The following is a 12,871-nucleotide window of genomic DNA, read 5'->3' as shown; positions in this document are numbered from 1 at the left end:
GTATTAAATTATCTAAATTAAATATAAAATAGAGTTATTTGAATGATAAGCTAACTAATTCCAGGCATTGGAGCATACGTGCACATTACAATATCAACGTATATGTTTTTGACTAAAATTACAACATATATATTTGTCTTTTATATATTATTTTTTTATGTATAACGAATTTTAAAATATTCGTTAAATTTAAAAGATCAAATTTTATCCAAAAGGCCGATTTAATAATTAAAAAATATTTAATAATTAATTTTTTAAGTGAGAAATTAATAATAGAGGATAGGAAAATGAAGACAAATAGTTTATAATGATTTCACATTAATTGTATGATTTTAATATTTTAGTATTGCATGTATAAAAAAAATCAACTCTCTATTTAAAGTTGCTTAGAAAAATAGAAATAAACAATTTTAATTGAATGAAATAAATTAGGTTTAAAGATTGTTTTCACAATGAGTATTTATAGTATTAATATTGATTGATTGATTAATTAATTAATTAAATTTTAATAAAAATAAACATAAACATAAAAATATGAAGGTATTTACATTGATTTTTTTTATTTATCTAAAATGATTGAAAATCTAATATTACACCTGTGGAGAAAGGATACTTCGCACGGAAGAAAGAAAGACGAGTGAAAATATGAAGTGAAGCCCCGAGTCAAAGGTCGTTATCAGCTTTCATTACAAAAGTTCACAATGTCTGGGACCGGACCCACCAAATGAAAAGAAAGATAGGAAGCGGTGCAATTCTTATACGTCTTCAGCCTTCTTTTGTATATATTTATATACACGCATATATTATAAATACACTAAATGGTAAAAACACGTTACTCAATTTTAGCTTTTAAAAGATTAATTAAAAAAATAAGAAAGTCTAGATATGATAATATTCGAATATATATATATATAATATTGGACAACATCAAAATACATCGTACATATAATTGTAAAAAATAATAATAAAAAATAAAAATACTGGCGCATCTTTATTAAAATTTTAATTTTATGTGATTTATGGTGGAAAGCTTAAGGAAAATAAAGAAAAACAAAAAGGAAAAGTAAACTTAAAAGGAGAAGGGAGCGGAAAAAGAAGCGGCACTACATACAGACGAGGAGACACAATTCCCCATACAGACCCCTTGACTCTCTCTTTCGATTTCACACATTACTCCCTTTTCCTCGTTTCCGCCGCGACCGTCGTCTTCCTCCCTGCCCTTCCCCACCATCCGCCTTTGAAATTTTCGACGCCCTTCAAATCTCTCCCTTCTCTCTTTCTTCCTCAGCTCCATTATTCTCTAATCATTCCAATCTGTAAGTTTCTTCCCTCTTTTTTCATTAAAAATAATGTCAATATGTTTATTTCAGTTCTTGCGTGGATAATAGGTTTTTTCTTGGATTTTGAAAGCTCGAAATCAGTTCTGGTAATGGAGTAGGTACTAAACCGTTTTCGCGCCCTTGTTTAAGATGCTTTTAATTTTTCCTGGATTTTCAATAACTTTTTATGCCATTTTTGTTTGTTTGGTAGAACAGTAAATGTTCGGAAACTCTCTTTTTTTTGGCGTTGTGGGAGTTTATAACCTTTCTTTGTTAAAAAGTAAAATAAAACTATGCTCTGGAATAGTTTAACTTTGAAGACTTTAATTATGCAAATATTCGTGACTTAAATGTTTTATTTTACATTATTCTTATTCTTATTCTGATTTTGAAGAAAGCCAGATAATGCTTAATTAATTATTCAATTAATTGAGGATGATGCTTTGCACTAGCTGGAATTTTCGCGGTTATTGTTTTACCTAACCCTGCTATCCGCTACTAATCTATTTTTCACTTATACTATTTATTTATTTATTTTTCTTAATCTCAAAGTGCACTTCAAACTTAATATAAAATAACATATACGATTCCCATGCAATTTACTCTTATTTTATTTTTTTATTTACTTTCTTAAAATTGATCTTCTTGGGCTTTTATATATATAGAATATTGTTAGCTCTAATTTTTACCCTAGGTTTTGATCATGGAGTTCAGAGCGAAATGAAATGAAATTGTAAAATTGCTCTTTATAAAAATGAAACTTATCCAGTCAGTTGTGGTTAGCTTTGTTTGAAGTAGCTATCTTTTAAGTATGTGAGGTTGGTTTAAGCTGTCTATTCAATTTATCTTTGCAATTTCAAATTGTGATTTTTTGACAGGCAATTATCGATTTTATCATCTATGCAGTATTTTCCCTTGAGTTCATAGCTTGAATCGGTGTTGCAGCTTCGTAAAAGATCACTTTTGGGTATTTGAGTGATCATGGGATCCGCTTGTTGTGTTGCCGCAAGGGACAGAACCATTCCAAACAGAACAGGACGTGAGACTTCGCATAGAAATGTGAGGTGTTCGCCATCATGGAGCTTCTGCCGAGATAATCGCAGGCGTGTAGCTGGTGAAATTTATGAGCCTTCTTATCAGGTGCCTAATGGAACTAGTAGAAATGTCAGCATGGAGATAAAGGGGACATTAGGATCTGATAGGGGTAATCTTTCCGATCAAGGAAGTCTACATGAGATTGAGGCATATGGAACACCCACTTCTCAAAAATCTCCAGTCCGTGAAGAAATGGGTGAGAATATGATGACCCATCCTTCAGGTAAAATCACTTGCCAATTGAATTAGCCTAAAGGGGTTTAGGGAATTTTTGCTTGAATTTTTGTTTTATGTTAATTGTTTCATTTGGAGATGTGTAATTTATGTAACTTTGCCCATGGATGCAAAAGGATCCAATGGTCTTCTATCCTGTTGATAATGCCATACCTTTAATATGCAGGGCAACATGGTCGAATAAAAATAAAGCGGACATGCTTACGTATATTCAAGTTGCATTTATCATGTTATTGTCTACTTTCTATCCTTTTTCTCTCAATACTGTTCTGAGTAATGTAGCTGCTAGCCTGCTAGTTTGTTCCCTCTATTTTGTGATTTGTTTCTTTTGTTTTTGATATTGTTTTATGTTGTTGGTGCAGACATATCAAGAGCAAGCAATTATTCAGTTGATGTAAGTTTGATTTATAGCCGATATTGACTTTACTTGAATAGCCTTTTATGCTTTGTGTGTTTCCTGTGTCTTGTGGTGATACACTAGCCTATTCTATTGATGGCTAAAATACCTTTCTGGTTATATTTCAGGTGAAGAATTTGGCAGAATCGCCCGATATCATTGATTCATCTACACCAAAGCTTTCATTTTGTATACCTTCATCATTCTCACCACCAATAACAGATACTTTGTCTAGCCATGCTCATTTGCTTCCTCCAAACTCAACCCCATCACAACAGGCTCGCCATTTACCTGGGCAACAGCTATTGAGGCAGGTTTCTGATAGTCGAATCCTGGGACTGAAGTCACCAAATAATTATTCCATGTCTGAAGCAAGGTCATCTTTCGTGCTCTCCAGATGTAGCAATGGTTTAACAGCTGGGTCTCATGGTGGCTCTTCTGATGGCTGGTCCGTGTGCACTTTTTCAGAGGTTGTGGCCTCTTCTCAAAGAGAAAGGTGGTCTTTTGACAGTGAACACTTAGGCTCTAGTTATGGCAAGATAAATGGATGTAGCAGCAGATTTTCATATTCTCCGTCCATAGATATGCGAACTTGTGGTGCTTGCTCAAAGCTTTTAGCTGAGAGATCCGCATGGAGTAGCAATGAGATTTCAGTTGTTTCTGTGCTTGTCTGTGGACATGTTTATCATGCTGAATGCTTGGAGACAATGACACTAGAGGCTAACAGATACGACCCAGCCTGCCCAATATGTATGGTTGGAGAAAAACAGGTCTCAAAGATGTGCAAGAAAGCTTTAAAAGCTGAAGCAGAGTTGAAGGCAAAACATCTTAAGTTGTTCAAGAATAGAGTTATAGATAGTTCTGTTGATGATTGTTGTGATGATATTGAACACGTAGAAAACACCAAACGAGAAGGAAAAGATACAAAGTTGGAATCCAGTTCAAGCCGGAGAAGCTCCTTGGCAAAGCCTTTCTTAAAACGCCACTTCTCGATTGGGTCTAGGTGGGGTAGATCACTATCTGAGAACGACTCTGCTAGAAAGAAGGGGTTTTGGATAAAATATCGAAAAGATTGAGTTTTCTATTTTACTGGTAGGAGGTGAGGAGCCCGTCTGTTTCATCATAGAAGTTTATCAGAGTCAGTGAATATGCTTATTATGTTAAGGGTTTGTGAATCAGGCTTCCACGATGCACCCTAGTCTCAGCTTCTTAAGTTAGAGGCTACCCTTTTCAAGCTAATACCATCAACAGAAGTGGCATAAAATTTCCATTGACGCACGTTATAACTCTAGCCCTGTACATTTTTTGTTTGCCCATAGCTTTGGGGCTTTGGGTTGGGTTGGGTTGGGTAGGGCATGCGTGTGATAAACTCTGAATTGGATCAAATATAAATGCGTAGTTTTGGAATTTTTGTAGGTATCAAGATATCCTATGGTGGGTTAGGGTAATCTAGAAATGAAGTTAGTTTCTTGATTTCTGGAGAGCAAGTAAGGTTGTTATTTGTAGGTTTTATATGCCATTATGGAAGACTGATTAGACATTCAGGCTTCAGCGGTTGACAGATAAACTCGATGAAGCACTGAATTGATTAGGAAAAGTAACCACTAAGAACTTTATTGTACTTGGCCTTTTCAACTTTTCTTTGCTGTATTTTATGACAGTTTCGACCATTAACAGCACAATAAATTGTGTACTTGTTGTTCTGCGTTGTGCTGGGGCTGGAATTTACGGAGAGTAGAGGCTTATCAGTTTCTCAATTTTCAGACCCTAATGATTGATATCGCTGCAACTGATTCAGCATTGTTTGGCCAATAATCCACTCAGATAAATACTAATAGTTAAATCATTGATTTAAAATTTTAAAAATTAGGGATTAAAATTTAATTTAATAATTTTAAAATTGATAGAAACTTAAAATGTATTTAAATTAAAAAAAAAGTACATATTAAAATTTAACTTGTTAATTTAGTTTAGATATCAAAGGACAATAACTTAACTAATGGAAAAAAAATGCAGCAGTTAATATTTGAGCCAAATATAAAGTTGAAAGCTAGCTCTATAAATAGGAATAATAAAAGCTGTTCCTCAGCAGCAACAATGGCAAACATACGTGAGAATTGCAGTGTGTAAATAGAGTTTTGCCATTGTTGCCGGATTCAGTATGCATGGCTCTCTCTTTATATCTGATGTGGGTAACATTTTTCTGTCATACAAAGTAAGTGGTAATTACAACCATGAACTAATGTTGTTGGAATTAGCAAGTCGTGTATTGATGATGAAGCTGCTGCCATCTTCTGCAAAGTTTAAAAAATCTGAGCTTTGAATTGAAACTGACTTGAATCTTTTAATTTAAGTTGAAGGGAAGTGGGTTTTGGCAGAGAAAAATTGTACAACTGAAAATGCTGACCGTTCCTTTTATAGTTTTAGTTTAATATTCAAAGATTAATCTGGCTAAGCAAGCTGGCTTTAGGATCTTCATACTATGTGCCCTACCAAACAAAAAGTGTTTCTCACTCTTCTTAGTTTATTAGTGGTGGTTGTAGTTTCAAAGAAGGGAAATAATGTTTTCCAGAGTATATCATTTTTCTATTTCTTCACGCCAAGCACCAAATTTAATTAGCACCCGAAAATCAACATGATATTGTCACGGGCCTAGACTGCTGCTAGTAAGCTCGTGCGGCCTTAGTCGTTTTCAAAGTCGAAAATCGGCTAAGTAACCCAAACCTCCACTAAGCAAGAATACTTAGAACGTTGCGAAAACAAAGGAAATGGGAAAAATAAAGAGATGGGCGCTCAAATGGAGAAGAGAGTTTAGAATGAATGCTAACTTGTATTCCTCAATCTGAAGTGTGTAAATGAGGTGGGGGTGAGCCTCCTTTTATAGTTAGAGCCCCCTACAATCAATGGTTAAGATTAAATTAGATCAACGGTCAGAAAAGAGCCCTACTCTATCTATAACTCTAAATTAAAGAATAATTAGTGGGAATTATCTCTAAGATAATTTCAAATAATTATCATGCCTCTTCTCTCTCCAAGGTGGATGGGCCAGCTCTGCTGGGTCTTCTAGAAGGCCCAAAACATGGCAAAGATAGTCTCTGGCATCCTTGAACGAACTGGGTTCGGTCTTGGGCTGGCGGTCTGTGACATTCTCCCCCACTAGTTCTAGCGACGCCCTCGTTGCGCTACTAGAGTGAAACTGGTCTATCTTATCTCGGAATTGCCACAAGGCTTCGAAAGGTTCCCAACTTCCTTCACTCTCTGGAAGTCCCTTCCACTGAACAAGGTATTCATGCCTTGGTCATTTTCCCACTCCATGAATGGCTCTCTCTGCATGGATAGCTTCTACTTCTCTCTCGTATGAGACCTTTACCCCGACTGGCGCTCGGTGTGACTTGCCTCGATCTAGCTCCTCCTCATCCTGATGGTATGGCTTCAACAAACTCACATGGAACACAAGATGAGCTTTGATGGTCAAAGGCAATTCTAATTTGTAGGCCATGGTGCCTACCCACTTTAAAACTTTGAATGGCCCCTCGTATCTTCGTACAAGCCCTTTGTGATATGGGTTGCGCAAGATACCACTTAATTTGGCAAGGACTAGGTCACCAACCTTAAAGTTTACATCCCGACGCTTTCAATTTGCCCACTTCTTGGTTCGCTTCCCAGCCTTGTGCAAACAAGCTCGGGCTAGTTCATGTTGTTATTGCCACTCCTTGGCAAATTGGTATGCTGTTGAATTCGGCACTTGGTACCCCGTCACAACCGTATTTGGTGTAAACGGCTGTTGCCCGGTGACAATCTCAAATGAGCTCTGATTGGTCGCTTCACTACTCTGCAAATTGTAGGAAAACTGGGCTACATCTAATAATTTTGGCCAGTCACGTTGTGTGGCACTCACATAGTGCCTCAAGTAGGTCTCGACGAGTGCATTCACTCTCTCGGTTTGCCCATTCGTCTGTGGATGAACACTTGTCGAGAAGTTCAAGATTGATCCCATCAACTTGAACAACTCCTTCCAGAACCTCCCAGTAAACCTTGTGTCCCGATCACTGATAATCGTCTTTGGAACACCCCAGTACTTCACCACGTACTTGAGAAAAAGACGAGCGGCCTCCTCAGCTGGACAAACTTTGGATGCTGGAATAAAGGTCCCATACTTGGAAAATCTATCCACCACGACCATGATGCTAGAAAATCCATCGGAAACAGGCAAACCAACAATGAAATCCATGGAAAGACTTTCCCATGGTTTCTCGGGGATAGGCAGAGGCTGCAACAATCCAGCTGGTCTCCTCTACTCTATTTTGTCTTGCTGGCACACAAGACAGGTCTTTACATAGGCCTCGACATCATTGCCCATGTGCGGCCAATAATAGTGCTCCGCTATCAAGGCCAAAGTCCGGTGGATCCCCGGATGTCCCGCCCACTTGGAATCATGGCATTCCCTCATGAGCTCCTTTCGCAATCCTTCAAATTGTGGAACATAAAGGCGGTGTCCTCGAGCATACAACAAGCCTCCATCTAGTCAAAACTTTCTAGTCTTGCCCTCCTTGGCAAGCTCAATCAATGAAGGGGCTATCGGATCATGTGACAACCCCTCTTTGATGCGCTCCCGCATTTGTCCCGTCGGCAAACTCACAAACTCCATGTCACACCTTCGACTTAAGGCATCAGCCACGGAATTCACTTTCCCAGGTTTGTGCTCCAAGGACAAGTCAAACTCGGCAAGGAACTCTTGCCAACGAGCCTACTTCGGTTACAACTTCTTCTGGGTTAAGAAGTAACTGTTGGCAACATTGTCTGTAAACACCATGAACTTGGACCCAAGTAAGTAATGTCGCTATGTGCGCAAACAGTGCACAACTGCAGTCATCTCTTTCTCATGAACCGTGTATCTCCTCTCGGTTTCATTGAGTTTCCGGCTTTCATAAGCAACCGGATGTCCCTCTTGCATCAGGACCCCACCAATGGCAACGTCGGATGCATCAGTAAATACTTCAAAGGGCTTGGTGTGATCTGGCAACACCAAAACTGGCTCGCTTGTCATAGCAAGCTTGATTTCGTCAAAGGCACTTTGACACTTTGGGCCCCAATCCCACGCCTTGTCTTTCTTCAATAACTCGGTTAAGGGGGCTGCGATTTTTGAGTAACCTTTGACAAACCTCTGGTAATAGTTGGCCAACCCCAGGTGTAACATCCTCAATATCGGGTTAGTGACCAAATTGTAAAGTTTCAGAATTTGGTGACTAAAGTATAAGAATAAAATAGTTCAATGATTATTGGATACATATGATGAAGGTTATTTTGTAATTGTTAAAGGAAATAAAGGGTAAAATGGTCATTTGATCATTTAAGGAATTATATACACGTGGGAAATGGGAGAAATATCCAGAGTTCTCTTCTCCTTTCTTCTTCTTCATGCGTGGGAGAGCAAGGCAAAGGTGAGAGTTTTATTAGTTGATTATTATTTGAATTTTAAGTTTGGTTTTTATCTTTAGTTGATGGATAAACATAAGGAAAGCTTGGGTTACAGTAAAAATCAAAGAATGGAGGAGTTAAGAGATTAAAGATTTGGAGTTTTTATATGAAACTTTGGAAAAGAATTGATAAGTAGAATTTGAAGTTAAATTTGACTTGTCAATGGTTAAATTAAGAGATTTGGAGTGATAGAATTTGATTTAGAACACATTGAAAATTTGGTATGATTTTTGAATCTTATATGGATGATAGGATTTTGAGGTTTAAGATGAAATAAATGAATATAGATTGGTTTAAGTATGTGTACTAGAGTTAAGAATAAAAAGGGGATGATATATGAAGTGTTTGAGAGAAAATGAAGTGATTTTCGAGCTAAAAATATGATTTCTGGGCAAGGGGAATCGGTACCCATTCAAGGGGAACCGATACCCCTTCAAACGACAGAATTCCAGAATGCCAGAGGGGAACCGATACCCCCACAGGAGGGAACCGATTCCCCCTAAAGGAAAATGTTAATATTGATTTAATAAGTTCGTTTAAGTTGCTAGTATCCAATTAAAAGGTGTATGTATCTAATAATTGTCTTAAAATGTATAATTATGTAGATTTAGAGCCTAAACGAGTTCCGGAATCATTGACAAGTAAGATCGATAAAAAGGGAAGATAAGAGATTGAAATGGATTAGTGAGGCCAGGTGAGTGCATATGCATAGCATGATTATGTTAGTTTATTCAGTTCTAGACTTGCGATAAGTCTAGATTTAATATTTTGATACATGATTCATTCAATAGTATGAAACATGATATGAATTCATACCATATGCATTATTTGATATGCTTGAAATGAACATGCATGAAAAGTTACATGTGTATGGGATATACTATGGGAATAGTGGTAAGTCTATTTTCCATAGTAGAGCTTATATAAATGAGTGTATGTGATATATATATTATTGTATATGTTACATGAATTGTGTGAATACATGTTAGTGAAATAAGCTATGTGAACTAGTATAAATAGTATATGTGATTACATAAGTTATATGATATAAACATGTGACTATAAGTATATGTGCTCTAAGTGATATGACTTATAGGTATTTCTATTATAATGTTACATGATATGTTATGTATGTTAAATGAATTATGTGAGGGTATAAGAAATGATATGAAATATATATGTGAAACAAGTATATGTTATGAGATAAGACCTATGACTATAAGTTATGTGAAGGTGTTCTAGGTGTTTCTATATGTTATATGAAGTATATGATCTTATGTGAACAAGATATGATAAGTATACATGAATAAATGTGATTGGGTGAGAAATGATAGAAATTATATAATAACATGATAGGTGATAAAACTGTAAGCCTATATGATTATGTGTTATATGTTACATGATATGACATGCAAGTTACATGAACAAATGAGAAATGGTATAAGTCATATGAAACGATCTACGTGAATACATGCACTTGTTATACAGGTGATATGATATGAGATATATGGTTACACATACCTGTGGTATGTGACAGAAGAGAAAGAACAAGTGATACGAAATGTATAAATAAATGCCCATAGTATATGATACGAGAGCTATAGGTATAGTTGGCATGCCAAGAGTCGAGGGTTTACCTATGTTCTACGGAACATATGGACAGTTTTACCTATGTCTTTCGAGACATATGGACAGTATACCTATGTTCTAAGGAACATATGGACAGTTACCGAGGATCTTTATGACCTCTGGACAGTTACCGGGGTCTGTGTGACCTCTGGATAGGTCCTTCGGGACATTTATATGAGCTGTGGTGACAGCATAGTGGTGCACAACCTCAATAGACTCACATATCTACAGTTCTCAGAGGTGCACATGGGCTAATAAGAGATAACATGGAATGTATTGTATATGATATATGTGTGTTAGTGATTATTGTATATGCTATAAGATATATGATATGAGCTTAATGGATTATATGAACAAGAGAATAGAAATATGAAAGGTGATAATATAATAATGATAGGAAAGAAGATAATTATATGTATGTGTGGATATGTATATATATATATATCTATATGAAAGGTGCATAGTAGGAATCATTACATGTATATGTGGGTATAGTGCTTGTATGTGATATGTTAGTAGAAATTGTTCAAGCATGATTACGAGTTAGAGTTTTATTATATGTTTTATGCCTCACTAAGTCAACGACTTAGCGTGTGATTGTTTCACACGTAGGTTACAGAAGTGAGAAGAGTAAAGAGCTAAGAGGAGCAAGACAGGTCAGTTCTCCTTACCCAATTGTCAGATCAGAAAATATATGTACTGTATATAGAGTGTAGTTGGCATGTAGTCTAAAGACATAAATTGTATGAACTCTGATATATATTTTGTAAACGTTTTGAATGAGTTAAATGTTATCAAAGTTTTTAAATTACTAACTATTTTATACGAATAAATGTTTGAAAAGTCAATGTGACACTTCGGACTCGTATCCGGATCGGATACGGGTTGGGGGTGTTACGTTTAATGGTATCGATTCTAGGCTAAAAACGAAGTCGAAAGTGTTTTAAAAAGTGTACATGCCAACACAAAGTAAGAAAAAAAATATATTTCTGATCTGATAGGATAAGGAGTGTGTTGTCTTATTAATAGAGTTAAATTGTTATGTTATATAAGATAAGTGAATACTGAGAATGATTTATGAAATCTATATATATGATATGATGGATGACATGTGAACATATGCAATTGACATATGTTATACAATATGAATTGGATGAGCATATGCACACGTGATATCTGATAGAAGAAATGATATGAGCACATGAAAATATGAGAGTTTCCAAAGTAAAATACAAGACGATAGACCTGAAGGTAATAGCATTCACCTGCCCTGGCCAGGCAGGGAGAAGAGCGAAAACCTCAGGGAATGTCTGTATAAGATTAAAGAATGATTCATGATGTTGAATGATATTCCGATATGTTTTTAATTGTATACTTCGTTAATTCATAGAATGAATGTATTGAAATAGTTAAAAGAGTTATGAGCACCCGATCTCAAGGGTGAATTTGAGGAAGGCTCTGTTGTTACAGACCTTTGGATATATGATATGAAGATAATGCTAGAAGATGTTCATTTCTCCATAGTGGAGAAATTAAATAGAGTAGTTTTGTTATTATGTGGATAAGATAGAATATGGTGAACAGATGTCACCATAAGAATGTTAAAAGGATATAATGACGTGATGAGTACGTATAGAAGAACTCAAGGATAAGTGCATCAGTGACAAGTGTATAAGATGTATAAAGTCAGAGCTTATGAGTTTGAAACGAAGTGATAGTATTGCGCATGAACAAGATTATATTTATGATAAGGGTTTGCAGTTAAGATGGAAAGAGTTAGCATTGGCTAACTAGAGTATGTGATAAAAATGTACTGGAATTATAAGATTTTAAGATATTGTCAGGATATGATAACCAAATCCGCAATGGATCTGGATACAGTTGCATATTTGGATCATAGTAATGTGGTATAGTAAAGGAAAAGGAAGTAAGAATTTGTATATTTAAGTAAAGCTGAGGATTGATAAGAAGAGTTTGAGAATGTGTATATCGATGATCAGATTATAGGACACAGGAAGTCAGAATGTTGAGTTTAAGCAAAAGAAATGAAAGGGATTGATTTAAAGGATCAGATACGATAAATATGGGAGTACAGAGGACAATTTTGATATAGAAATAAGACAAGTGTGCAAGGTAATGTGAAAATATTGTTTGACTTCTTAAAGTATATGTTTAATCACATTGAAGAAGATTTAAAGTTGTGTTTGGTCAAATAATGACGAAATACAAGTTTGGTATGGTTATAAGGTAATTAGAGAGTTATGAAGAAATAGATGGATTTATGATATAGAGTAATGAGATGGATGTACTGTCAACGTGATGAGTAACATTATATGGAATTTTGGAAAGGTCAAAGGAAAAATGCATAGTTGAATGAGAGAAAAGACAACAATGGATTGGTATTACTGGTTATTGTTTATATGATAAGCAACAGAAGAGGAGTGTATAAACGAAAAAGATAGTTGGAAAACTAAAGGATTAAAAAGTAAGTTTCTTATGATGATAAGAAAGAATAAGTCAGGGAAGCAACATAAGAACATTAGAAGATATGTTATTACTAAGATGTTTAGTGAAAAATTCGAGGACGAATTTTCTTAAAAGGAGGGGAGATTTGTAACATCCTTAATATCGGGTTAGTGACCAAATTGTAAAGTTTCAGAATTTGGTGACTAAAGTATAAGAATAAAATAGTTCAATGATTATTGGATACATATGATGA

The 12,871-nt window shown here is 35.7% G+C and overlaps 1 protein-coding gene across 1 annotated transcript; it reads left to right on the top strand.

Moving 5' to 3' along the window:
- The first annotated feature begins 1,113 nt into the window (after positions 1-1,113).
- LOC120167589 lies at positions 1,114-4,750 on the top strand. The gene is made up of 6 exons (XM_039176561.1): positions 1,114-1,316; positions 2,198-2,637; positions 3,011-3,042; positions 3,174-4,203; positions 4,246-4,547; positions 4,591-4,750. Exons 2-4 carry the CDS (start codon positions 2,301-2,303, stop codon positions 4,119-4,121), a joined length of 1,317 nt encoding a protein of 438 aa, XP_039032492.1. The 5' UTR covers positions 1,114-1,316; positions 2,198-2,300; the 3' UTR covers positions 4,122-4,203; positions 4,246-4,547; positions 4,591-4,750.
- The last annotated feature ends 8,121 nt before the right edge of the window (positions 4,751-12,871 follow it).

Source organism: Hibiscus syriacus, unplaced genomic scaffold (assembly GCF_006381635.1).
Source record: "Hibiscus syriacus cultivar Baekdansim isolate YM2019G1 unplaced genomic scaffold, ASM638163v2 tig00111689_pilon, whole genome shotgun sequence".
In the NCBI taxonomy this organism is placed as follows: Eukaryota; Viridiplantae; Streptophyta; class Magnoliopsida; order Malvales; family Malvaceae; genus Hibiscus; species Hibiscus syriacus.
The sequence above is the reverse complement of the archived record's forward strand: the minus strand, read 5'-3'. Positions and strand labels throughout refer to the sequence as shown.